The sequence below is a fragment of the Nannospalax galili genome, unplaced genomic scaffold, assembly GCF_000622305.1.
Source record: "Nannospalax galili isolate Female #2095 unplaced genomic scaffold, S.galili_v1.0 scaffold120, whole genome shotgun sequence".
Lineage (NCBI taxonomy): Eukaryota > Metazoa > Chordata > Mammalia > Rodentia > Spalacidae > Nannospalax > Nannospalax galili.
The window spans coordinates 5,530,530-5,557,134 of record NW_008350324.1 but is presented as its reverse complement, the minus strand read 5'-3'; the positions used below and the strand labels follow the sequence as shown (position 1 = coordinate 5,557,134).

Genomic DNA, 26,605 nt, shown 5'->3' with positions numbered 1-26,605 from the left:
GTGCCTAGGTGAGAAATGAAACTTGAGCAAGTATTTTGATTTCAAGAAGTGCTGACCCTGGCTTCTTTACAATTTTTTTTAAATTTTTTAAAACTTTATTCACAATTTAATTTTTTAATGGAGTTTTGTCTTATGTACCCTTTGATAAAAAAAAAGAGTGTACAGGGGCTGGAGAGATGGCTCAGCAGTTAAGAACACTAGTTGTTCTTACAGAAGACCGGGGTTCGAATCCCAGCACCCACATGGCAGCTAACAACTGTAACTCCAGTCGCAGGGGATCCGACAGCCTCTTCTGACCATGCTGGCAATTTGTGCATATGGATAAAATTAAACAAATAAAAAGACAGTGTATTTTGTTTATACTTCCCTAACTCTGACAACATGATCTCCACCTTGCTGAGGCAGAAAAGCAAGGTACAGCTGGGGAGGGAAAGTGCCAATGGGCAGCTATGCTTGGAGGAGATAGGGAGGCTCACTTTCCTGTCTGAAGCTGTCTCCAAGCCCACTTTTCCTTCTTACTGGGTTCATAATGTCACTCATTTCCCAGATTCCTTTCCACCTAGGATTGATTGGTCATATGACTGAGACCTAATGACTGAAGCATGCTGAGCTAGAGAAGCTCCCATAGGTCTTCCCCTCCTTGGCTTTGTGTAATGATTCTGGGCCTCTAGAACAACTTTAGCAGCACTGTGCTGAAATCAGAAGACAGGCCTGGGTCCCTGAGTCCTCGCTCGTGAACAGCAATTTGAGCACGGATTTTGTTGTGTATAGAAACTGGAATTTCAGGGCCTATGTTTTACAGAAGCTCACCAAAGCAAAGCTAAACAAAGCTGTATACTCTGTGGGTCTCCTCAGCTCATGGATCCACCACTCTTGCGTTTGGTATTTCATGGGACCTCAGCTCCATGGGCTCTGCTCCTTTCCTGGGCATCTTCATCAAAACTGCTATCTGTGCTCCAGTCAGGGAGCATCTCCTTGAGCTGTTCCAGCCTTACCTGGTTGAACGCACACATACGACCAGGCATCCACCCACCCACCCGCCGCCAGCCGAGGCCCGCTTTTTCCTTCTCGCATCCCCAGTGCCCAGTCCTAGGGTGTCCACGGAATAAAAGCATTCGCGAAATCCCCACGTCCACGGCCCATCTCCCGCAGATGAGACCCTGCCGGGCTCTCTTCCTCGCATTTCTGTGTCGCCTGCCAGGGTGACCCCATTGTCCTGGGCCTCAGCACTTGCTCCTTCCGCTCCAGGTTTCTCACTCAGGCCCCTCGGGTCCCTGAAACGCAGCGCACCGCGTTCATCTGCACTGCCCTCATCTCTTTTTTTTTTTTTTTTTTGTAATTTAATATTTTTATTAAACGAACTCACAGAGATCCGCCTGCCTCTGCCTCCCAACTGCTAGGACTACAGGCCTGCTCCACCACACCCGGCCTGTCCTCATCTCTTAATGGCCTGGTGTGTTGGTTTAGGGCTGGGGTATCTCGCTAGAATGTCGTCCCGGAAGTCAGGGTCGCCCTGGTGCAACCCGTTGGCCCGCATCAGGGGCGGCTGGTCCTCCCCGGCTGCCGTGCGACGTCCCGCCCCGGCATCCTCTCAGCCCGTTGGCTGCAGCGCAGGGCGGGGCGTGGGGCGGGGTCGAGCGCGGGGTGGAGGCCAGGCTTGAGCCCAGTTGGCTGGCACTCGCCACTCAGATCGCCTCTGCACGACATGCTGCGCGCCGCGTTCGCCACCGCCCGCTTTGGACCGCTCCTGGGCCGCCGCCTGCTCTCGGCCGCCGCCACCAGCGCCGTGCCGGCCCCCAACGAGCAGCCCGAGGTCTTCTACAACCAGGTGAGACCCGATTTGCTCCCGGCCTCGGCCTCAGTTTCCCCGCGGAGGGCTGGGGCTTTCGCTATGGTTACGTTTCCACGCATCTGCCCCTACCCGTCCTGCAGCATTTTATCCTGGTCCCTTTAATCCAGCTGCGGTGCAGCCGCGGTGGCTTTCGCGAGGTGGCCTTTGGGTCCTGCAGCCGCCTCAGTGTCTGCGCAGAGCCGCGCGCTCAGAAGACCTCCCTCCCAGCCCCTCTTCTCCCTCCATTCACCCCGAAATTCCTTACTCCTGACTCGCATACCCGGGCTGAAGGAGTTCCAAAGGAAAAGCGGGGACCTGAGAGACCAACCCTTTTGCTGGGGTGGGCCTAGGAGCATCTTTTCCTGATCAAGCTGAAGCCCAGTGGTCGCTTTCTTACCCAAGAGGACTTTGGAAGGTTTTTTTCTTTAGTTTTTCGAGTTTGGGTCAAGTGCTGGAATCGCACAGAAGAAACTTTATGAAGTATGCCATCTGTTTGTGCATCAAGTGGGGGTGGCTATCCTGTAAAACAGGAAGTCAGTCAGGACACAGGTCTTGATGTGTTGAGACAGACTCTCATGTAGCCCAGGCTGGCCTGGAATTCACCATCATCCTGCCTCAGCCACTCCTACCTGACCTTGTAGTGGTGTTTGACAGGCAAGCTCAGTCCTTCAGCCCTCTTTTAGAGTCTGAAGTTGCCAAGGCTGGTCTTGATCTAATTTTGTAGTCCAGGCTGATTGCAATCCTCCTGCCCCAGGCTCTGCAGTACCAGGACTCAGTGAGGCCTTGTGTGTTGATGCTGGGCCTCAGACCCTTGGTATGGGCACCTCATAGTTAATAAGTTTTGTCACACACACACACACACACACGCACACACACAAAACAGCATTTGTGCAGGGCAGCATTCTAAGCATTCCCTGCCTTTAAGCCTTCCAACAGACCTGTGAGGTTGGACCTGCGATTATCTCCATTTTACAATTGAAGAGCCTGAGTTGCAAAGAGGTTTAGAGACTTCCCCAAAGACCCTCAGTGACAAAGTCTGGGTTCACATCTAGGCTTCCAAAAGCAAGCTCTTAACTGGAAAATTCCATGGATGTTGCAACACTAGGTGGGAGAAAAGGGACCATCAATCCCCCTGGGTGGCTGCTGACTGAGGACACTGGGGCTCTGGCTCCTAGCTCTGCAGTGTATTTGTTTTTCTGGTTCAGGATGAAGCCACTGTCCTCACAGGCACAATGGGCAAATGAACATTATGTAATTTTAAGGAATACTACTAAGGGTCAATCCGAGGAAAAAATATAATATCTTTTTCATAACACAAGCCAAAAATGCAGGGACTAAGCCAGGTGTGGTGGCGCATCCCTTTAATCCCAGCACTCGGCAGGCGGATTTCTGTGAGTAAGGCCAGCCTGGTCTACATAGTGAGTTCCAGGACAGCTGGAGCTACAGGGAGACCCTGTCTCAGAAAGACCAAAAAAAAAAAAAAAAAAAAAAAAAAAAAAAAATGCAGGGACTGTTGTTCCTTGGCAAGCTGTTCACCTAAGGTGGCCTGAAGGAAGTGAACATCAAAAGAACCTAAATGACCACAGGAGGAGGCCCTTGATCTTATCTGAATCACCTGAAGATGAGGCACAAAGTATCTGGGTCCTAAAGCCTGATTCAGTTTGAGGGTGTGGACTGGGGAGTGGATAAATTCTCCCTGTGGCTGCCTTCTTTACCACATTTTTTTGTAAAAGTTCATTGCAACACAGTTTATATAAGCAACAATTTAAGAAGCAAAGAACTAGATGGACAAGCTCTGGTACAGTTGTAGGAAAGACTGATCCTATACATACGGCAGTCACAAGGTGTTAGCTGGATGCCCACACTGTAATCCCAGCACTTTGGATGTGGAGGCAGGAAGCTCAGGAGTTCAAGGCCAGCCTGGGCTGATGGGATTCTGTTTCAAAAAAACAAAAAGTGGACAGGGACAGTATGAACTTCTGATACCCACCCAAGCAGATCATCACTGTTAACAAAGTGCTCAGAATGGGAACTTCCTGTGCTCCTGAGAGACTGTCAGAATGAGCAAAAACCTTTGGTGGGCCAAGGAATGCTCTGGGTGACATTTTGTTGTCCAATGAGATATCTTCCCACTAAGCCAGGTGTGGTGACTCATGCCTGGGGTTGAAGCACTAGGGAAGCTGAGGCAGGAGGATCACCCATGAGTTTTAGGCTAGCCTGGGTTACATAGTGAGTTCCAAACTAACCTGAGCTACAGAGTGAGCCCCTGCTTCAAAAAACAAATGAAAAATAGAATGTATGCACTCTCTCTACTGACTGTGTGGCTTGCTGCTCCTTTAGGAGTCTACAAAGTCTCATAGAAAGTTTCTCTGGACCCTACCTTAGTTACTTCTGCTTATGAGTTGGCAACCACCATAACTTTTTTATAATTTGATAGTAACAAACCAGTTCCTTACAATTCAGGGACCACAGTTAGGAGTGGTGTGCACACCTTTAATCTCAGCACTCGGTGGGCAGAGGCAGAGGCTGTGAGCTTGAGGCCAGCTTGGTCTACATAGCAAGTTCCAGGCCAGCTGGATCCTGTCTCAAAAAAAAAAAAAAAAAATCAGGGGCCACAAATAGTGTTCTGTGTGACCTAGATGCTGAATCCATGGGGTATACTTGGGTTACAAGTGACTGGGCTTCAATCATGTTTGTGGTCTTGGGGTCAAGCTGAGTTCAGAATGTGTGTGGACAAGTGTCCATAGTGCCTGATCTAAGAATCAAGCTTACTGATCACTAGTTACCTACCTGGCCCTAAACTGAGGGCATTTACATGAATCCTCCCTTCACCCATCTGCCATGCTTTAAGCTAGTTGTTGTTGCCCTGAATTAGAAGTGAGAAAACTGGGGCTCAAGGAGATCTTAAGCTGTAAATTTAAAACCAGGCTTCAGCCAGGCTTGGTAGCACACGCCTTTAATCCCAGCACTCAGGAAGCAGAGGCAGGTGGAGCTCTGTGAGTTTGAGGCCAGCTTGGTCTACATAGCAAGTTCCAGACCAGCAAGTTCCAGGTCTCCCTGGAGATACAAGGAGACCCTGACTCAAAAAGACCAGGCTTCAAGCTGAGTTCTGCCCAACATGAACAAATGCATGCTGCCTTGTGACCAGACCCTGTGGGTCAGAAAAAGAAATGTAAATATTTAAGGAACAATTGGGTTAAATCGTTGAAATCAGCAGGGAGGAGCCAAGTTTGCATGCTCATATTTGTAGTCTCAATATCTAGCACAGTACTTGGCATGGAAGTGCTGTTGAGTAAATATTGAATTTATGCCCGGTTGCCGTTTATGAAAATGTGTATGATTTTTGTGCTGAAGGAGCCAGGGAAAGGGTCATTTACTGGGAAGCCAATGTAAAGCATCCAGGAGTTGATGTGAGCAGCATATGGGAACAGGTCGGAGGGAGAGGAATGGGCCAGGGCTAGGGGTCAGGCAAGATAGAAGTTTCCACTCTTAAGTGTAAGGACAAATTAAAGTCTCACATTTGCTGGCAGAGGTTCCATAGTAGAAGTAACTCTCCCATCCTGGGAGTGGTGATGAGGAATACAGGAATACAAAACACATTGACCCTAGGGGTGGCAGGGGAGGGAAGACTCAGATCAGGTGCCAGGCTGTCTCCAGCAAGTCTAGGGAGATGGCTCCCCTTTATCTTTGACCCCAGGCTAACCTTAGGCAGTTCTAGATGTTGGGGGAAGCATGGATATATGTGGCATTCTGTGTTTATCTTGAACTTTACCCTTTGGGATCTTGCAATACAAAAGGTAGCATGTGTTTTCCGCTGGGTTGGTTACATAACTGCCACTTAAAAAGGAAATTCGAGCTGGGGATGTAGCTTAGAAGTAGAGCACTTGCCTAGCAGACACGGGGGGGGGGGGGGGGGGGGGGGGGGGGAGGAGAGGGGGAGAAGGAAAGAAGGAAATTCAGGAGAGAGCTGCTGTTGGGCACATAGACATCTGCTGGGCATAGTGACTGAGGCAAGAGGATCATGATTTGAGGCCAGCCTGGGGTACAGAGTGAGGGGAGAGAGGGAGGGGGAGGGAGAGAATATTGCCAAAGTAAATGCTATCTGGAATCACACCCTGGGGCAGTAGGATAATCCAGGAACATGGTTTCCCAGGACTCCCTGCCATGTTGCCATGTGCTGGCTGTGTAGCCAACCACCTGCAGAGCAACATGCCCAAATTTTATTGTGACTATTACAATATATACCTCACCCATGAGTCTCTGTGAGAAAGACACCTGCAATGGTAGGAAACAGAGAAGGACTGCTATCAAAAGGGAAGAGCAGGCTCAGCCTGACTGACAGAACAGTGGCCACATTTCAACAAGCCCCATTCTCTGCTCCTTCTGCATGGGCCATGATCCTACCTCCCCCCAGTCTCCTGGGTAATCCTCCCCTGGTGGGATACCAGCACCCCACCTGGGAGGCCCTTCCATGATGCCAGTGATGGGCCCTCCTCCTCTTGGCGTAATGCCTATGGGACCCACTCCTGGAATGAGGGCATCGATGGGAGGCCACGTCAGTGGTGCCTGGCCTCCAGTGATGAGACCTCCCTCTCACCCCATAATGCTGCCCACTGGGCCAGTGATGACTCTACCAGACAGATGAACAGAGGGCATTCTCTATCGCTTTTGTATTCTGTTTCACCAGAATCATGGTGCTGTGCCTGGGTGTTTTCTAACAGTGTCCTAATTTGTTCTTCATTGCTGTGACAAAGTACTCTGACCAATACCAACTTGGGGAGGAAAGGTTTTATTCAGCTTACATCTCCCAGGTCACAGTTCATCAGGGAGCCCAAGGTAGGAACTCAGGGGAGGAACCTCAAGGCAGGAGCTCGAGCAAAGGCCATGAAGGAACTCTGCACACTGACTTGCTCCCCTGGCCCCTGCTCAGCCTGCTTTCTTATGCAACCACCACCCACAGTGGGCTGGGCTCTCCCACATCACTCATCAAGAAGATGCCCCACAGACATGGCCACAAGCTAGTCCAATAGAGGCAATTCCCCAATTGAGGCTCCCTCAACCCAGGTGTGTCAAGTTGATACCAAAGCTATCCAGCACAAACAGCATGGTAAGGAATATTTGCTCCCTTTCCTGTAAAAGAGAGTAATTTTGGAGGAGAGAAGTGGGACAAAAAAGTGCAGTTTTCATTTATATTGTGAAATATGAAAATAAAACTGTCAGCTCTTTTAGTTTTAAAAAAATTTGGGCCCAGTGAGATGGCCCAGTGGGTAAGGGTACTTGCTACCCCATCTGATAACCTGAGATTAGCCCCCAGACCCCACATTATGGAAGGAGAGAACTGACTCCCACAAGTTGTCCTCTGACCTCTATATACACACAACCATTGTACACAGGAGGATGTAAACACACAGTACATACATACACACATTCAATTTTTTAAAAACTTGAAAGGCTGGGCATGATGGTACATGCCTTTAATCCCAGCACTGGAGAGGCAACGGCAGGCAGATCTTGTGAGTTCTAGGCCAGCCTGGTCTTTATAGCAAGTTCCAGGTCAAGAGATACATGGTGAGATGCCGTCTCAAAAAAAAACAAAACAGGATTGGAGAGATGGCTCAGCGGTTAAGAACACTGAATGTTCTTGCAGAAAATCCGGGTTCAGATCCCAGCACCCACATGGCAGCTTGAACAACTGTCCGTAAAACTCCAGTTCTAGGGGCTCCGACAGCCTCTTCTGACCTCCAAGGGCATTGCACGACACTTCCGTACATGCAGGCAATACACGCATACACATAAAATACAAATAACAAATAAAATATTTTTTTAAAAAAAACAAAACAAACAAAAGTTGGAATAGAACTCTTTCTATAGTGGCCCTGCTTCCATAAATCACAGCTACTGCCATAATTTAACCTTTTATTGGTCCTTGAGCAGATTATGACTGACTATTGCACTAGGATGTGTGGAGCAATGGCTGCAGTATTGTCTGACTTCGGTTAGGCTTCTGACCCCAGGGTCCATCCGCCCTGCTCACAGCCCTAGTAAGATTGCCACAGCTCCCGAGTCTTCTTCCACCCTGGGCTACCACCACTGCTACCCAACCTCCACCTGCAGTTTGAATTCTGTGATCTGTAGGATGTGGGAAACAAGTCACCTGAAGCAGAGGAGGATCAGGCTGCCTCTGACAGCCAAGAGTTCACAGGGGTCTGCCCTGTGTTTGCAGACCTGCTGGGCAGGGTGTTGGCTGCAGTTCCCTTGCAGTAGGGAGCATTTATCCTCAAAAGTATGTTCTTTAGGACAGAGTTAAACTGCTCCATATTGAAAAATGTTACTTAAAATGATGCAGTGGCTCTGCCTGTGGAATGATGCCCAAGATAAACTCACACAGAAAAAGTTACAAAAAGAAAGTTGGCCTTTCCCACTTGTGTAGGATGGCTCCTACCTCCCCAGCAGCAATCAAGTTCTGGGCACACAGTGGTGGAGTTGCAGCCCACTGTGCTCCCCCACACTCTACAGCCACGAGAGCCCTTTCAGCTCTTCTGTCCCCAAGCACCCCCTGTTGTCGTCCTTCAGGTCCCTTTTAATGACACCACCTGAGCCCCGTCTCAGCCCAACCTGTGCAGTGCATTCCCCCTCCGCTGCTTGTTCACTGGGCCCCTTCTTCCTAGGACTTCAGAAGCCAGGGCCTGGCATGGCAGCAGCTCCTGCTAACTATTAAGGCTTATAGAACACACGGGAAATGAGATAGCTTTTGAATATTTATTTTTATCTTATGTGCATGAGTGCTTGCCTGCATGTATGTATGTGTGCCACCTCTGTGCTTAGTGCCAGAAGGTGATTCATATCCCCTAATTAATTACATGATGGTTGTGAGCTGTTTGATGCAGTTGTTGGGAATCAAACCTGGTCCTATGCAAGAGCAGCAAGTGCTCCTAACCATTGAGCCATCTCTGCGACCCTAGTCTGACTTTTATAAGATGAAGTGAGAAGTATTGGTGAACCATGTAGATACCGTTTTGATTTTGACTTGCTCTGTACTAGAAACAATGAAGAGGAAGTGTGAGCTGGGAGGGGACACTAGCATGGACACACACACACACACACACACACACACACACACACATGCACGCACGCACACACGCCCCTGTGGTGGTTGAATTTAGCATGTTATGTAAGGCAGGCCTGGTTTGGCATCAGGAGGTTTTTAAGCATTGGCTTGGACTCTGCCCTGTGGCTGAGGGCCAGTTGCCTTAAGCTGAGCCTGCTGAGCTCCGTGAGAGCGCCCCTCCCCCACCTCACCCTCCCCTTGTGGCTCTCCACCAGCCGCCTGGCAGTGGAGAAAGGAAATGGGAACCCTGAACCCAGGAGGTTTCACCAACAAAAAAGACTGTTGAGCAATCAGTGAGCTGACCTGGAAGAATGACACTGCATATTTAAGATTTGGCCTGGACATTGCAGGGAGCATCCTTACGTCCTTTTGGGGCACAGTGTTTGGAGATGGAGTGGGCTTGGGCTGCTGCCTGGCCAGACTAACAGATTCCTTTCCCCGTATTTCTTCCTGATCTTTGTAAATTACCCACAAAAACTCTTTCAGGGCAAACAGTATGCCGTTGTGCCAGAAATGGCTGGGAAGAAGCTGGCAGACCTTTGCTCCTAAGATCTTTAGCCTCTTAGGGGTGGCCCCATCTCCGGTAATGGCTAGTGACACCTGTGGCTAGGTTCTGGCCTAGGAACTGCATTCCTGTTGTCATGCTGAATCCTCATCCAGCCCACAGAGGAATTGGATGGAGCATCTGAGAATTATTTGCCCAGGGTCCTGATGTGGGGAAGAGTCAAGACTCAAGCCTACACCTGCCTCCTCTGAGGTTAGCTTTTTATAACATCTGGAATAAAAGTGCGGTAGAGTGGTGAGCAGAGCAGAAAGCTAGAGATCTGGGGGCTGCAGAGATGACTCAGTGGTTAAAAACACTGCCTGCTTATGTAGAGGACCCAGGTTTGGTTTCCAGCACCCACATGCTGGATAACAATAAGCTGTGACTCTAGTTCCAGGGGATCCACACCCTCTTCTGGCCTCCATGGTCATTGCACACATGTGGTGCACTTATATACACATAGGCAGAATACTCATACACATAAAATTTTTTTAAAAATTATAAAGAAAGGTGGGGATTTGTTTGCTGCTTTTTTGGTGTTGGGGGGACTGATCTTTTTGAAACAGGTTCTTGCTATGTTCAAGGCAATCCTTCTGCCTCAGTCTTTCAAGTGCTGGATCACAAATGTGAGCCACCATGCCCAGCTTAAGGTAACAGTGGGCTATGGTTAGAGGCTGTAGTTGGAAGTGGGCAAAAAACCCAGGCCTTCAAGTCCCAAAGCTTGGGTTCAAATCCTGACTCTGTCACTGCTGTGTGAACTTGAACCCGTGGCTAACTTTCCCTGTGTCTCAGTGGCCTCCTGTGTGAGAGGACAGAATTTACCTTCTAGTAGCACTGGTAAATGATAGCTACTCCAGAGACATGTGGGTCCTGAAGGGCTCCTCTTCTTGTCCTCTGGCCTGCCCCACAGGGTATAGAAGAAGCTGAAGACACCCCCCTCCCTGCCAGTAGGCTGCCCCCCTACAATGTCCTCCACATTAACTGTGTACTCAGTTCCCTCTGCATGAACCAGGAAGAGGAGGAAGAGGGAGGACTGTACCCAGGGCCCCAACTGAGCATGACACAGGTGGCCTACAACCCAGGTCAGAGGTGTGTGAGCTTCGAGCCTAAGCCTCACACCCACATCCTTCACTGGAAGCTACATAGGTATAGGATTAACATGACAAATTAATTAAAGGTGAATATCAATGACTATGAAACCACAGAAGCATAGCCCTGGCAGTCTAGTTAATGTTTATACAGGTGTCTTGGGAGAGGCCAGTGGTGTGTAGCTGTGCACTATGGTAAGAGCAGCATATAGATGGTGCAGAAATTTCAGCCTTCTGCTGGTTCTGACTTGACCGCTCCATCCTACAATTCCTAATCATTACCTGTTATGCTCAGCATGGGCACTTGCCCCATGCCAGGATCTCGCCTGGGCACACTCATGAAGTGGAATTGAAGTGTTCACCACTCTGGAGATAAGGAAGAAGGCTGAGACCACAGAAGGCCCTGACCTGGGGAAAAGCCAGAAATAGCCTACGTCCTGACTCCTGAGCTGAACTGCCTTCCCCTCCCCTGGACAGTGCCTGGACTAGTGTTTGCTGCAGGGATGAAGTGTCTACCTGAGAAGTGTCTACTGCCTTGTGCAGTCATGTAGTAGAATAAAGATGACTGGAAAGTATTTCTTCCTTCTTGAAAGGGGAAGGGGTCAGCTCCCACCCCTACCTGTGACTCTGGTCTGGGCCAGTGACTCAATCTGCAGGCCACTGACCTACAGAACTCAGCAGCAGAAATGAGACCATGTAACCTCTGAAGCAAGTCCTGAGGAAGTGTCTGTTTCCTCTTGGGCCTTGTGGAAGCTGGCTCATACTCCCACCCCCACACACATAGCAAGTTGGACTGGCCTGGGTCTGCCATGCTGTCAGGAAGCCCAAATAGCCATGTGGTGCTGGATAAGTGAGGGAAGAACTCCCCTGCTCATTCTGTGACTAGATGACTCCTGGACTGCAGCCAGACACTGAATCTAACCAATGGGTACAACTCTAAGACATGGTCTTAAACTGCTGAGTTTGGACATGTTAGTTACAAGCAGTAAATAGCTGGCACACTAGGAACATTTTGCAAAGAAACCAACCCACTACAGTCAGGTGACTTGCCCAAGGTCATGTAGCAGGTGGACATTCTATTGTGGATATATCCAGGACCTTGCTTTTTTTGATTGATTGATTGATTGATTGATTGATTGATTGATTGATTGATCTTTTTGAGACAGGGTCTCCCTGTAGCCCTCCCTGTCCTGGAACTCTCTATGTAGACCAGGCTGGCCTTGAACTCACAGAGATCTGCCTGCCTCTGCCTCCTGAGTGCTGGGATTAAAGGTGTGCACCGCCACGCCCGGCTGTTTTGTTTTTTTTTTATTTTTTTCCAGGACGTGCTTTTAACCTCAAGTCTGCAGCCCCCGACACCAATCTATAGGTCTTCATGTTCATTCTGACGTTTCTTTTTTTTTAATATTTTATTTATTATTTTTATTTTATGTGTATGAGTGTATTGCCTGCATGTAGGTAAGTACACCTGTGTCGTGGAATGCCCGCAAAAGATAGATGAGGCCGTCAGATCCCCTGGAACTGGAGTTACAGACAGTTGTTAGCTGCCATGTGGGTGCTGGGATTTGAACCCAGGTCTTATGCAAGAACAGCCAGTGTTCTTAACCGCTGAGCCATCTCTCCATCCCGGACGTTTCTCATTTTTATATCACTGGTGGTCAGTGAGGTTGAAAGCTAATCCTGGAACTTTTTTTCATTCTCATTATAGATCTTCATAAACAATGAATGGCATGATGCTATCAGCAAGAAGACCTTCCCCACCATCAATCCATCTACGGGAGAGGTCATCTGCCAGGTGGCAGAAGGAAGTAAGGTAAGGGCTGCTGTCTCATCTCTGTGCAGAGTGGGCTTTGGTGTCTGTTTGGTGCTTTGTTTTTTTATTCATTTGTTTTTTTTTATTATTTTTATTTTATGTGTATGAGTGTATTGCCTGCATGTGTATAAAACCACCTGTGTTGTACAGTGCCCTCGGAGTCAGAAGAGGACATCGGATCCCCTGGAACTGGAGTTTACCGATGGTTGTTAGCTGCCATGTAGGTGCTGGGAATTGAACCTGGGTTCTATGCAAGAGCAGTTGGTGCTCTTAACCACTGAGCCAACTCTCCAGACCTTCATTTGTTTGTTTTTGAGAGTGGGTCTCACTGTGTAGCCCTGGCTAGCTCAGAACTCACTATGTAGACCAGGCTGGCCTCCAACTCACAAAGACCCACCTGCCTCTGTCTCCCAAGTCCCAGGATTAAATGTTCGTTTGCTTTTGAGACAGGGTCTCCCTCTGTAGCCCAGACTGGCCTGGAACATACTATGTAGACCAGGCTGGACTTGAACTTATGTCAGTCCTTCCAGCTCTGCCTTGTGTAGTATGTGCTATCACACAGGGCACATTTTTTATTTTATGTTTTTATATGATTGAAATTTTACCATGTATGCGTTTTGCTTTCATAACTTAAAGCCATCAGTTAAACATTTGGAGACATGAATCAGCAGGGGGTTGAGTAGTATTTAGGGTCATTGGCTGCTGAGGTCTGAGCTCCCTGGGTGGGTGTTTTACAGGAAGATGTGGACAAGGCAGTGAAGGCTGCTAGGGCTGCCTTCCAGCTTGGCTCCCCCTGGCGCCGCATGAATGCATCTGACAGGGGCCGGCTGCTGTACCGCCTGGCTGATCTCATTGAGCGGGACCGGACCTACCTGGCAGTGAGTCCTTAGCCCTCTTAAACCCTTGCTCCCAAAACCTAAAGGGGTTCATAGCATCCTGAGGACATCCAGGACCCACCCTGGGCCTCTGCCAGCCCTTGTCAGTGTCAATGCCATTGGTCAAATGTTTGCTTCCTTTTGTTTCTGCACCAGCGTGTCTCTGCTGACCTTGATCTCTTGTCAGGCCTTGGAGACCCTGGACAACGGCAAGCCCTATGTTATCTCCTACCTGGTGGATTTGGACATGGTCCTGAAATGTCTTCGGTATGGGTTCCTGTTCTTTGTTCTGGCCGTTGCCAAAAGGGAGTAATGTTGGGAGGTAAAATTAGAATTAGAAGAATGTAGAAGGCTTGCTGAGACTGGAACGCTGTCCATTTAGAAGCACATCTTGTGAGAAAAATCCCTCTGTATCAACAATTAGAACGTAGTCCTAAGAGCTTTCTCCTTTATCTTGAGTTATGTTTGGTAATTTATGTGTAACCTTGGAATTGGCCATGTTATGTAGGGCATCTGATTTGTTGGTCTTTGTTCACTCTTATGGTCTATTCTATACTGAAGGGTTGGTAGTAATGTCTCCGTGTCCATTTTTTATTTTAGTTACGTCTTCTCTGTTTCATAGTCCAGCTAAAAGCTCCAGGATTGTTTTGCTGATTCTCTGTTGTTTTTCTGTTTCCCTCCTTTTGCTACTTTGAGTTTAGTTTAATTATAAACATCTTAATCACCAAGGAGTCAGAGCTTATTTGAACTCTTGGGGTTTCAGGTAACAAAAATTCACTCAGCCCAATGTAGACAATACTGAAAAGGCCTATTTACTCCCTCTCCCTTGTTTCCTGCTCTTGCCACATGTGGTGTCTTTGGGGCCAGCCTTTGTGCTGTAATCCCTCAGACCTGATGCCAGCATCCTGGGGGAGGGTCCATGACTGCCTTGCTTTGAGTCTGACCAGTTGGGGACAGACTACTGTGCAGACAGTTGCTGCTCCCTGGGACACATGGATGGAGATGGTGGGGAGGACGCAGTACCAGAAAGGCAGAAGTTATCCATCACATCGGGGGTGCTAACCAAAGGCTGTGTTTCCCAGGAGTAGTGAGAAGCTCCAGGAACATTTTCTGTCACAATTGCAGGAGAAGGTGCTGCTGGTATTTGGTAGAAAGAGAAGCCTGTGTCACTGCTAAAAATCTCAAGCCCCTACAATGAATTTTCCAATCTGAAATGTCAGTAGAACTGAGGGAGAGAAACTGAGGGAGTCTGGTCAACTATGGTTTAGGCTAACCTTGACAGACCCCACTCACTTTAGGAATCTTCCTTTTACAACCCTCCATGCTTTCTCCTTCCCCCATCTTTCCCATTCCCTACTTCCTTGAAGCCATCACACACCATGAATACACGCTGACATCCCCAGCTCTAAGGTGCTGTGCTTTTCCAGCACCTGTGTCCCTGTAGTCTAGATACCACTTCAGCCCAGTGGGGCTGGCTGGGGATTTCTGTCTTCCTATGGCCCAAGTTTAAGAAGTGCCATTTGGGGCTGGAGAGATGACTCAGCAGTTAAGAGCACTGACTGCTCTTGCAGAGGACCCAAGTTCGATTCCCAGCACCACATAGCTGCTATGAACTGTCCTTAACTCCAGTTCCAGGGGAATCTGAAGCCCTCTTCTGACCTCTGTGGCATTGCATGACACGGGTGCACTCACATATACGCAGGCACTCATACAGTCATACACATAAAAATAATATATAAAATATTATATAAAAAAAAAGGAAATGCTGGAGAGATGGCTCGGCAGTTAAGAGCACTGGCTGCTCTTGCACAGTACCCAGGTTCAGTTCCCAGCACCCACATGGCAGGTAACAACCATCCTAACTCCAGTTTCAGGGGATTTGACAGCCTCTTCTGACCTCTGCGGGCATTGCACGACACAAGTGCACTTACATACATGCAGGCAATACACTCACATAAAATAAAAATAATAAAAGCTGGGGCTGGAGAGATGGCTCAGCAGTTAAGAACACTGGTTGTCCTTGCAGAAGACCTGGGTTCGAATCCCAGAACCCTCATGGTAGCTAACAGTTGTCCCTAACTCCAGTTTCAGGGGATCCAGCAGCCTCTTCTGTCCTCTACAGGCATTGCATGACATGGGTGCACTTACCTACATGCAGGCAATACACAGGTCCTAGTTTGTTTCTTCATTGCTGTGACAAAATACTCTGACCACTACCAACTTGGGGAGGAAAGGGTTTATTTAGCTTATATATCCTGGGTCACAGTTCATGTGGGAGCCCAAGGTAGGAACTCAGGGCAGAAACCTGGAGGCAGGACCTGGAGCACAGGCCATGGAGGAATGCTGCTTACTGGTTTGTTCACCTGGCCCCTGCTCAGCCCGCTTTCTTATGCAACACAGGCTCACCTGCCCAGGGGTGGCACCACCTACAGTGGGCTGGGCCCTCCTACATCAGTCATCAAGAAGATGACCCTCAGACATGGCCACAGGCCAGTCCAATAGAGGCAATTCCCCAATTGAGGCTCCCTCAACCCAGGTGTGTCAAGTTGACACTAAAGCTATCCAGCATACACGCATACACATAAAATAAAAATAATAAATAAAATTTTTAAAAAATAATAAAAGCTGGGTATGGTGGTCCACACATTTAATCCCAGCACTCAGGAGGCAGAAGCAGGCAGATCTCTGTGAGTTCAAGGTCAGCCTGGTCTACATAGAGTTCCAGGCCAGCTGGGGCTACAGGGAGACACTGTGTGAAGACCCCCCAAAAAGAAAAGACGTGCCATTTGATGGGTCTGCCCTTTTCAACTAGGTTTGACTCATGTTCCTTCGGTGTTGATGTGCAGTGGTAGACTGGCACAACAGTCACATTTTAATCACTCAGGGTGCTTATTAAAGGTCTGTCCCTAGAGAGCTGGCCTGAGTGAGTGGGAAGCAGTCCTTGGGCTTGGTGCTTGTCTTCAACACCACAGATAATTCTGAGGCTTCAAAGTTTATGTGGAGTGGGTCACTCTATCCTGGTGGTCATCCAAGTCTTTGGGAATAAGCCAGATGCCAGGCTGATTATCGGAGAGAGTCAGGGCCCAAGTCTCCTTTCTGCTGGATGTTACAGGTTAGATATTGACTAACATTGGACCTTTTCTCTTTTAGTTATTATGCTGGCTGGGCTGATAAGTACCATGGGAAAACTATTCCTATCGAGGGTGACTTCTTCAGCTACACTCGCCACGAGCCTGTGGGGGTGTGCGGGCAGATCATTCCGGTGTGTGCCAGCCCCTCTAGAAGGCATCAGGAGGGTGGGGAGTGAGACTCAGGCTCATTAGAAGGTTGCTGTGTAATGGCTGAGAACATGGGCTTTGGCAGGAGCTCGTGGGATGGATCAAGCCTGAGCCTAGCAGTCACTAAATCCCTTGACCTCAGTTCTTCATCTGGAAAGTGGAAATTTTGTGCACACTTAGGGAAGTAATAACAGATTTGCATGGTACTTAGTACCCAAGGCACTAATAATTCTGAATCACTGTCACCATCACCCACCTGCCTTAACCATCGTCTTAAACCCATGATTGAGTTGTAGGGAGACCACCCATGGGGGGCAGGGGAGGCTTCCTGCCATCTGGTATGGCTATCTGAGGGGGATTTGGGGTTGGTGTGGCTGTCATTTCATACAGTGGAACTTCCCACTCCTGATGCAAGCATGGAAACTGGGTCCAGCCTTGGCAACCGGAAACGTGGTTGTGATGAAGGTCGCCGAGCAGACACCTCTCACCGCCCTCTACGTGGCCAACTTGATCAAAGAGGTATGTGGCTTGCTTCTGCTGTGACCTCTAAATGTCCTTCATGGGCTTGCTCTGAGGAAAAGCCTTGGACATCTCAATTGGGGTTGCAGACCTCCATGATCACCATCCCAAAACCAGAAGTTTCCTTGCTGTTTTCCACGTGGGGTCCCTGGCAGGACTCTCTTGGAAGGATGAAAGCCATTGCTTAAGAGAGTTGAGAATTCTGCAGGGAATCCTACAGTCAAGCTCCTCATCTCCACCATTTAGAACTCTGTGTGGTCCCTACAGAGTGGCTTTTGTTCACATGTCCCTAGCACATTATATGGGTGGGAATGGGGTATATTTTCCTTGTCCAGGCCTTGGGAGCAAGAGGATGACTCCTGGGCATCCTCACTTTATCCTCCAGGCTGGCTTCCCCCCTGGCGTGGTCAATATTGTTCCCGGATTCGGCCCCACTGCTGGAGCTGCCATCGCTTCCCACATGGATGTGGATAAAGTGGCATTCACAGGCTCCACCGAGGTAAGGCATCTCAAGACCCCAGATTTGCAGTGTGGTGGGCTCAGGCTCCCCTTCTCAGAAGCTGCTCCTTGAGGAGTGTCAGGCTCTGCCGTAGAACATGTCTCCCAGTTGCCTAAGTCACAGTCACCCATGCTACAGGGTGGGGCAGGGCTGGGCCCTCTGTGGTCTTCTGACCTCTGTAGCTGCTATTGGGAGGGGCCAGCAGAGTTGGAAGTGCCAGCACTGCCAATGTGGGCTTCAGAAAAACCTAAGTGCAGGTTCTGGCCTTGTCATTGTCACCCAGGGGACCCTCAAATTGTCTGAGAAGCTCTGCTCATTTTCTTTAAAACCAGGGTAGTACTGTGTGTGGCAGCACACAGGAGGTGGAGGCAGGAGGATCAGGAGCTCAAGGTTATTCTCAGCTACATCATGAGTTCAAGACCAGCATGGCTATATCTGACTCTGTCTTACTTAAAAAGTCAAAACGGAGCTGGAGAGATGGCTTACCGGTTAAGAGCACTGACTGCTCTTGCAGAGGACCCAGGTTCGATTCCCAGCACCCACATGGCGGCTACAAATCATCCTTAACTCCAGTTCCAGGGGAATCCAAAGCCCTTTTCTGATCTCCATGGCATTGCATGGCATGGGTGCACTCAAAGTCAAAACAGCAACAATATCCCAAACCAGAATGCAATGTCTGTGCAGCTGGGACACCATGGGCATTCTAGTGAGGAGGGAAAGGAGGGACACCATCCATGATCTATGCAGCTGGTGCAGCATGGGCAGTCTAGCGAGGAAAGGGTTTCAGAGTCATGCCACTGTGTGTCCTTGGCATGTTACTTTTCTTGTAACCACATATCTGACAAAAAAGCAGCTTAGGAAGGACTTATTTTGGCTAAAAGAGTATATCATGGTGGGAAAGGCATGGCAACAGGAGTTTGAGGCTGCTTACATCTACGCAGATCAGAAAAGTAGACAGGACAGGAAATGGGGCCTGACTGTATCCCTCAAGCATCCGCCCCCACCCCCCCAGTGACCCACTTCTTCCATCTAGTCCTACTTCCTAAGTGTTCTACAACCTCTCAGAACAATGCCACCAGCTGGGGACTAAGTGTTCAAACACATGAGCCAGTGGGGGACATTTCACACTCAAACCTTAACACTGGTAAGACCATTTCCTTGAACTGCATTCCCCATGTGTACAGTGAGGGGAGACCCATACCCAGTCACAGTGTCGGAGCCAGGGTGGGTGAGATAAAGCTATGACTCCTTAGCCCAGAGCAAGTGCTCAATTGGTGAATGAAAGAGCAAGTGAATGAATGGATTGGGTTGTTACTGGGCTGCTCTGTGCCAGATACCAGAGAGACACAGACACATGGAGATAGCTAGTGACTCCTCAAGCATGACTCCTTGAAAGCAGGGACAGGTTCCTTCCAAAGGGGAGATCTCAAGCTTCTAAAAGGGGACACTAATTAGTATAACACATTCTCTTCAAACAGCTGCACCTGCCAGGCCCATCCACACTCAGCTTTCCCACAGCAGTGTGGCTGTAGGAGGACAGAGCAGTGCTCATGGAAAAGTGTTTGAGATCCTTTGCTTGGTCACCACCCAACTTAATGCTAAAAGGCAATGTTGAGTCTCATAGAATGGTCTCCTGGTGGAGATGTGTGTTTACTCAGGAATTGAGTATGGGGCTGGCTTTGTCTCAGGCTCTAGGAGTATAAGGATGAGAAGCACTCGTCCTCACCCTCTCAGAGCACACAGTGCACAGAGAAACACTCAGATACCCTGCCTAGGAAGGAGGCCACCTTGTAGTCTGAGCCTGAGTATGAATTCTGCCTCCATACTGACAACTGGATGACTGTGGGCATGAGGCTTGACTTCTGCTCCCTTGTGTCTAAGTCAAGGGGAAGAGTTATACCAGCCTCTGAGGGTGTCACAAGGCCTGGCTTCAAGGCATAGCACCTGGCCCAGGGCCACTGTTGGTGTTAGTTATATCGTCATTGTTGTCTTGGAGCTTTGGCTGGGGCAGTGATGGGAGGTGAACTCTCCAGGTCTCTTGGGATTCAGTGAATCCCTGGAGTCAGGGTCCTCAGTTCTGTGTGAATACTTAGCTTTCCTCCCTGCTCTGAGAGCAGTCCATGTGCCTACGTCCCCACAGGTTGGCCACCTAATCCAGAATGCTGCAGGCAGCAGCAACCTCAAGAGAGTAACCCTGGAGCTGGGGGGAAAGAGCCCCAACATCATCCTGTCAGATGCTGATAGTAAGTTACGAGGGCTGCAGGGAAGGCCTCAGTCTCCAACAGGATTGGTTTTGGGGCCTGTCTCAGTCCTTCTTGCTCCCTCAGTATAGCTGGCCTGAGCCCCATATTGCCTACCCACAGGCCACTAGGCCACCATACCTCAGTCTTTCTGCTCCTGCCCAGTTGCCATGCTCCATAGAGGGAAAATGGTTCTGTCTTGTTCTGGCCAGGCTCTGGAACCCAGCGGGCACCATCCCTAATGGTATGAATATGTGGTGTGGTTGGGCAGTGCTAGGGTTAACAGCCTCTTATGTTGCCTCTCTGCCCCCCACCTCTCCTCCCCACAGTGGACTGGGCTGTGGAACAGGCCCACTTCGCCCTGTTCTTCAACCAGGGCCAGTGCTGTTGTGCCGGCTCCCGGACCTTTGTGCATGAGGATGTATACGAAGAGTTTGTGGAGCGCAGTGTTGTCCGAGCCAAGTCTCGGGTGGTCGGGAACCCCTTTGACAGCCGGACGGAGCAGGGGCCCCAGGTAAGCCTTGTAGCTACAGGTGGGCCTGGGCAGAAGGGCACTGGCTCGGACTTGGTAGGGCTGGGTTCCCAGTACCAGCTGTGTGCCCTGCTGGGGAAAGTATGAGACCCCAGCTGCTGCCTGCATTTTGGAGGGCTCATGGACCTTGGTAGGAGAGCTACCCCAAGCTCCTGGATTCTCATCTTTGCTCATCTCATAGTTTAAAAAGAAAAACAAGCCGGGTGTGGTGGCGTAAGCCTTTAGTCCCAGCACGTGGGAGGCAGAGGCAGGCAGATCTTTGTGAGTTCAAGGCCAGCCTGGTCTATGTAGTGAGTTCAGGTCAGCTGGGACTACAGGGAGACCCTGTCTCAAAAAGAAAAAGAAAAACAATAGGTTTGATTTGTGTTTCTCTGATGGCACATGATGACTTTGCTTGGGTGTTATGCTCTGACTCTTGGCGTTTCCTCTTCTCTTCTTCCTCATTCAAGTCCTTCTCCCATGTCCCAGCTACCTCTGGCTATAGAGGCAGCCCAAAGCCAAAGAGAAGCCTGGGTCTAGCATCTCCATCACTCTGGGTTTCTTCTCCCACAGGTGGATGAGACACAGTTCAAGAAGATCCTTGGCTATATCAAGTCGGGAGAACAAGAGGGGGCAAAGCTACTGTGCGGTGGGGGTGCTGCTGCTGACCGTGGCTACTTCATCCAGCCCACCGTGTTTGGAGATGTGCAAGACGGCATGACCATTGCAAAGGAGGAGGTCAGCAGCTGCAGCTTGTGCTCTGGATGCTGTTCTTAGAGGGACTGAGAAGTGGGTGACTTGATCTAGCATCTTGATACTCTGCCCCACCCTCTGGCTTTGGTTGTCTCTTTGCCTAGAACAAGTTATTTACAATGTCTGATAAGTCACTCCTTTCTTCAGTTTGCTAGGGCTTCCTGCCATTTAGGAGAGTGTGAAATTCCCCAGCCTAGCCCACAGGACTTTGTGTTCTATTCCCTGGGAGCCATGAGTCTAGGAATGGGGTCACTTAACCCTTTGCATGGCCTTGACATAAGCAGGACATTGGATGAGACCTGTGAGTGACTCCCCACCTGACATGCTCATGCTGACATCCCACCGGTGTCCACTGTGAACAGAGGCCAGCAATTCTGTCTGAGTGATTCACCTGTTCACTCTAAAGCCAGTGAGGGCCTACTGTTGCTGGGGTCTCCAGAGACCCTGGAGATGTAGGACTGCCCAGGACCTGCCTCTGCCCCTGTGGAATTCAGTCTCCTCCACTTTTACCAGCTGGATTAAACCCCAAGCTGTATGTAGGACAGCATGGTGCCGTCCTTTCACATGCCATCCAGAATAAGACAGTATTAAAGTGAAGAACCGGGGTGAGAAAGCCCAGCAGAATTCTGCCTTTCCAAACCCCATTTCGTCTACTTCGATGGTTTTCTTTAAACTCTCAGGTTCTGATTTTCTGGAAGGGCAGAAGTACCTGTGCTTGCTAGCAGAGGAAGCCTGTGATGGCCTCACTTAATCCCTACCCCAACTAAGGCTCCTAGTATGTCCTCACCAACCCCTTCTGTCCCCTGTCCCGTCCTGGAATCAACCATTTCTTTGAGAAAACCTACTTCTCTCAGTAGGGCCTTGTGTGCTTTTACCAGGACTCCATTTCCCTCCTCAGCCCCTCATCCCTAGCCTGCTTCCCTGTTCTCTGCAGCACAGCTGTCACTTCTACAGTCTTCCCTGACACTGTCCTCCCTAGCTTCCCATTAGGCCCCTCTGGGTTTCAGCTCTTTGTGCATGCTGGTTACATTGTGGTCAGTTGGTCACAGGACGGCCAGTTCCAGCCAGTCCTCCATGGTTGCTGGACAGGCCTGAGAGCAGTGGTGCCCAGCAGCAGCTGCAAGTAGGCCTCAGTTTCTGAATTCTGTCCTCCACAGAAGGAACCAGAGTTCCTTGAAGAAATAGCCCATTCTGGGAATAGGGTGGGGGACGAGCAAGAGAAACCTGGAACTTCTTTAGAGCAGAAACCATTGTCTGTCCACAGTTTAGAATCCTGTCTGCACCTTACACCTAGATTAAATTTGATGGATGATGGGCTTTAAATTCTTTTTTATTTTTCTTATTTATTTATTTATTTATTTATTATTTTTGATCTTTTTGAGACAGGGTCTCCCTGTAGCCCCAGCTGTCCTGGAACTCACTATATAAAAATATTTTTAAAAAAAATTTAGTCAGGTATGGTGGCATACGCCTTTAATCCAAGCATGGGAGGCAAAGGCAAGCGGATCTCTGTGAGACTGAGGCCAGCCTGGTCCATATAGTGAGTTCCAGGCCAGCTGGCGCTTCAGGGAGACCCTAGCTCAAAAAAGACCAAAAAAAAATTATTATTTTTATGTGTATAAGTGTATTGCCTGCATGTGTGTAAGTGCACCAGTGTCATGCAATACCCACAGAGGTCAGAAGAAGGTGTCAGAAGAAGGTGTTAGATTCCCTGAAACTGGAGTTACAGATGGTTGTTAGCCACCAGGTGGGTGCTGGGAATTGAACCCAGGTTCTGTGCAAGAGCAGTGAGTACTCTTAACCACTGAGCCCTCTCTCCAGCCCATAAATTCTTTACATTAACTTTACATGCCACATGAGAGTTGGCTAGCATATCCCATACTCCATAGGACTATTTAGAAATAAGATTTTGTACTTTTGTACTTTTTGCACAAGGCACACAGAAGTAGTCTCTCTGCCAGCCCCCTCCCCTTTATGTTTCATGAGCTAGGAGGCTACCATGGCTCCGGAGCTGCTAGGTTTGGGGGGCTCACCCCATCCTTGCCTCCACCTTTTCAGCTCCAGAGGCAGGGAACAGGCAGGGGCCCTGCCCTCTTACTCTGCCTTCTCCCTCCAGATCTTTGGGCCAGTGATGCAGATCCTGAAGTTCAAGACCATAGAGGAAGTTGTTGGGAGAGCCAACGATTCCAAGTATGGGCTGGCTGCAGCTGTCTTTACAAAGGACTTGGACAAAGCCAATTATCTGTCCCAGGCCCTCCAGGCTGGCACTGTGTGGTAAGAGCTTTCAATAGCCTCTCCTCAACCCAACAGAGTCCCCAAAAGCAGGATATTCTGGAATTCTAGAATTGGACCAGGAAAGGAAGTCCCCTGGTGCAGGCTCTTCAAGCTGGCAACTGGACTCCTTACCTAGATGTGATGAAGACAGGAGCCCAAGCTGAAGGCACATATGATTGCAGTACCGATCTTAAAAGTCTAGGCCAGGTGTGGTGCACACCTTTAATCCCAGCACTTGGAAGGCAAAGGCAGGCAGATCTTTGTGAGTTTGAGGCCAGCCTGGTCTACATAGTGAGTTCCAGGACAGCTGGGGCTACAGGGAGACTCTGTCTCAAAAAAGAAAAAACAGTCTCACAACTCCTTATCACCACTAGGATTGCTATAATGAAAGAAAAAGAAGAAACAAAGAAAAATGTTGTTCAGCTCCAAGCTGTTCTTAAAAAAACTTTTACTCTGGTTGTTCAAGGCCAGTCTGATCTACTTAGAGAGTTCCAGGCCAGCCAGTACTGTGTACTGAGGCCCTGTCTCAAAAAAAAACCCAAACCCACATTTATTTGTGTATATCCTTTTGTGAGTGTGTGTGTGTTTTGGCACGTGTGCGGAGGTCAGATGACAATTTTCAGGCACTTCTCTCCTTCCCCATGTGGGTCCTAGAGATGGGGTTTAGGTCATCAAGCTTGGCAGCAAGTGCCTTTACATGCTGAGCCATCTCACCAGCCCAAGCTGTATACTTTAAAATGCTGAATATTCAGGCCAGGCATGATGGTGCATGTCTTTAATCCCAGCACTTGGGAGGCAGAGGCAGGCAGATCTCTGTGAGTGAGTTCTAGGCCAACTGGAGCTACGGGGAGACCCTGTCTCAAAAAGACCGAAAAAAAAAAAACAAAAAACAAAAAACCACACACACAAAAAAAACCCAAAACTGAATATTGAATTACACTTTCATAATTTTTAACTTAAAAAAAATGGTGGGGGAGCCTAGCCCCTCATTAAGCCACAGTGATTAGTTCACATTGGAAACCATTACATGCTGTGCTGTTACCAATGTCCATCTGTGACCACATCTTGAAGACAGAGACTAAGTAGACACTGTCATGTAGCCTGCTATGGCCTCATTGCTGAGTCTGACCTGCTCCCACCCATCCATTTTTCTCAGGGAGATTTTAGAGCCATATTGGGCCTGGGGTGGAATCTGTTCCCTTACGTTGACCTCTCTGTTCTTGTCTCAAATCATAGGATCAATTGCTATAATGTGTTTGGGGCCCAGTCCCCATTTGGAGGCTATAAGATGTCGGGGAGTGGCAGAGAGCTGGGCGAGTATGGCCTGCAAGCATATACCGAAGTGAAGACGGTGAGTAGGGGCCCATGAGCACATGCAGCCCCCTGGCCTCTCCTTTGGGCTGGAGGGCTTCAGTATCTATTATTAGCTTCTAGTTTTAATCCAAAGAAGCCACAGAAGAGGTGAGACTTACTGTGTAGGGTCTTGACCCTGACTGGGCCCACACAGTAATTTTTTGTGACTTGGTTAGAGGCCAAGGAGTTGGTCAGCCTGAGCGAAGGCAAGACTCCAGTAGGCAGAGGCAGTGAGAAAAGCATGCAGTGAGAATCCGGCAGGCAGGCAGCAGGTACAAAGGGCCACTGATGCTGTGATTTTACAGTTCTACTCACAGGAATGTCGTCTAGGAAGTCATCAGAAACAGAAAGCAGCAGGGCTTTGAGTAATCACATTAGCTCTGGAGGACCGACCTCAATGCTTAGTGCCAAGCATCTCTCCAACAGAGTACCACATACTATAAAATGGCTTGTTAGAATGTTTGGTATGGAAAATGCTCATCTTTGAAGGTAAAGAAGCAGGATACCAAGTAAAATATATGTGGGAAGAGCCTGGTTTTAAAACAGTAGACTCACAATAGCTAACTGCTTAGGTCCAGGGGTGTACCACACCTGGCCTTTCTCTGCTGTGACTCTTATGGCATAGCCCGGTTTCTCATCCTTAGCATTTTCTCTGCCAGATGATTCCTGGGGGAGGAGTGGGGCAACCTCCACAATATTGAATGTTCAGCTGTCTCTTGACCTCAACTCTCACTAGATGCCACTAGTGCCTAATGACCCTCAGCCCCCAGGATAATATGTATCTAAACACTGCTAGATATCTCCTAGGGCCCCATTTGCCCTTGGTTAAAGTCTGGTAAGAGGAACAGGGTGTGATGTCCTACAGTGGCATCCTGATTGCTTTGACTAACCAGCTGCCAAAGTGATGTCAGAAGGATGAAAAGGGACCCTGGCTTTTTCAGGGAAAGCCTACCTGCACCTTCCAAACCCCAGGAAGTGTGAGAATTAACTGCTTCTCTGAACCCCTTACAGGTCACCGTCAAAGTGCCTCAGAAGAACTCATAAAGAAGTATCCCAGCTTCCCTCATCCTGCACCCAAAAGCCCAGCAAGGTCACAAGGAAGAAAACAACCCATACAGACTGAAAAGAGAAATCCCTTCACCAGAGTCTCTTGCCAGAAAGCTGGAATTCGAGTTGATAAACAGGGTGGGCTGGTGGGGAACAATGTCTGTAGAGAGCTTTTCTTAACTGGGCCAAGGATATGGCTCAGGGGTTGAGCACTTCCCAGCACTGTAAAACAAATGACCAATAAAAAAAAAATACACTGATTGACTGCAGTAACACTTCTGGCTGCAAGGTGGGTTCTTGAAGAAGTAGATTCCAAGCCTTAGCTCTGTTACCCTGCTGTAACCTGCCCTTTGAGGGGAGAAAAAGCCACTGTCAGAATCATCTTAGCTTTGTGGTAACCACCAGCACCTTGGTATTCTGGACTAAAATTCATTAAACATAGTGCCGCTTTCAATTCTTGGGTGCCTCTTCCTCCATGTCACTATCCCAGGGGCATGCCTGTGCTGGGTGGAAATGTCCCCACAGCTTGCTAGTGTCACAGTATACCTTGTTCCTCTCTTTGAACAGGTACCCTTGGTTCTCCCAGGTAATTTGCAGGTATCTCTGGCTGTGCTGTGCTCCCTGTGGTGGCCCTAAGTTTAGACACTGGCCCCTGGGAGGAGAGTTAGCCAGAGAGAGACATGGATACCGATAGCTGTTTCCATTTTGAAAGTTCACATTAGCCTGTCTCAAAGGAGACTGAGTAGGTGGCTGACTCCCATTTGCTCATTTTCTATTTTTTGGTCTCTTTGAAACATTGTCTCCCTGTACCCCCAGCTGGCCTGGAACTCACTATGTAGACAGGCTGGCCTTGAACTCACAGAGATCCACCT

At 49.0% G+C, this 26,605-nt stretch overlaps 1 protein-coding gene across 1 annotated transcript; it reads left to right on the top strand.

Moving 5' to 3' along the window:
• The first annotated feature begins 1,670 nt into the window (after positions 1-1,670).
• On the top strand, positions 1,671-26,002 carry Aldh2 (aldehyde dehydrogenase 2 family member). Its single transcript, XM_008847522.3, has 13 exons — positions 1,671-1,828; positions 12,280-12,384; positions 13,122-13,262; positions 13,447-13,526; positions 16,410-16,521; positions 16,928-17,056; positions 17,442-17,555; positions 19,696-19,798; positions 20,125-20,309; positions 20,880-21,044; positions 23,176-23,333; positions 24,570-24,684; positions 25,698-26,002. Exons 1-13 carry the CDS (start codon positions 1,706-1,708, stop codon positions 25,728-25,730), a joined length of 1,563 nt encoding a protein of 520 aa, XP_008845744.1. The 5' UTR covers positions 1,671-1,705; the 3' UTR covers positions 25,731-26,002.
• Positions 26,003-26,605: the final 603 nt, after the last annotated feature.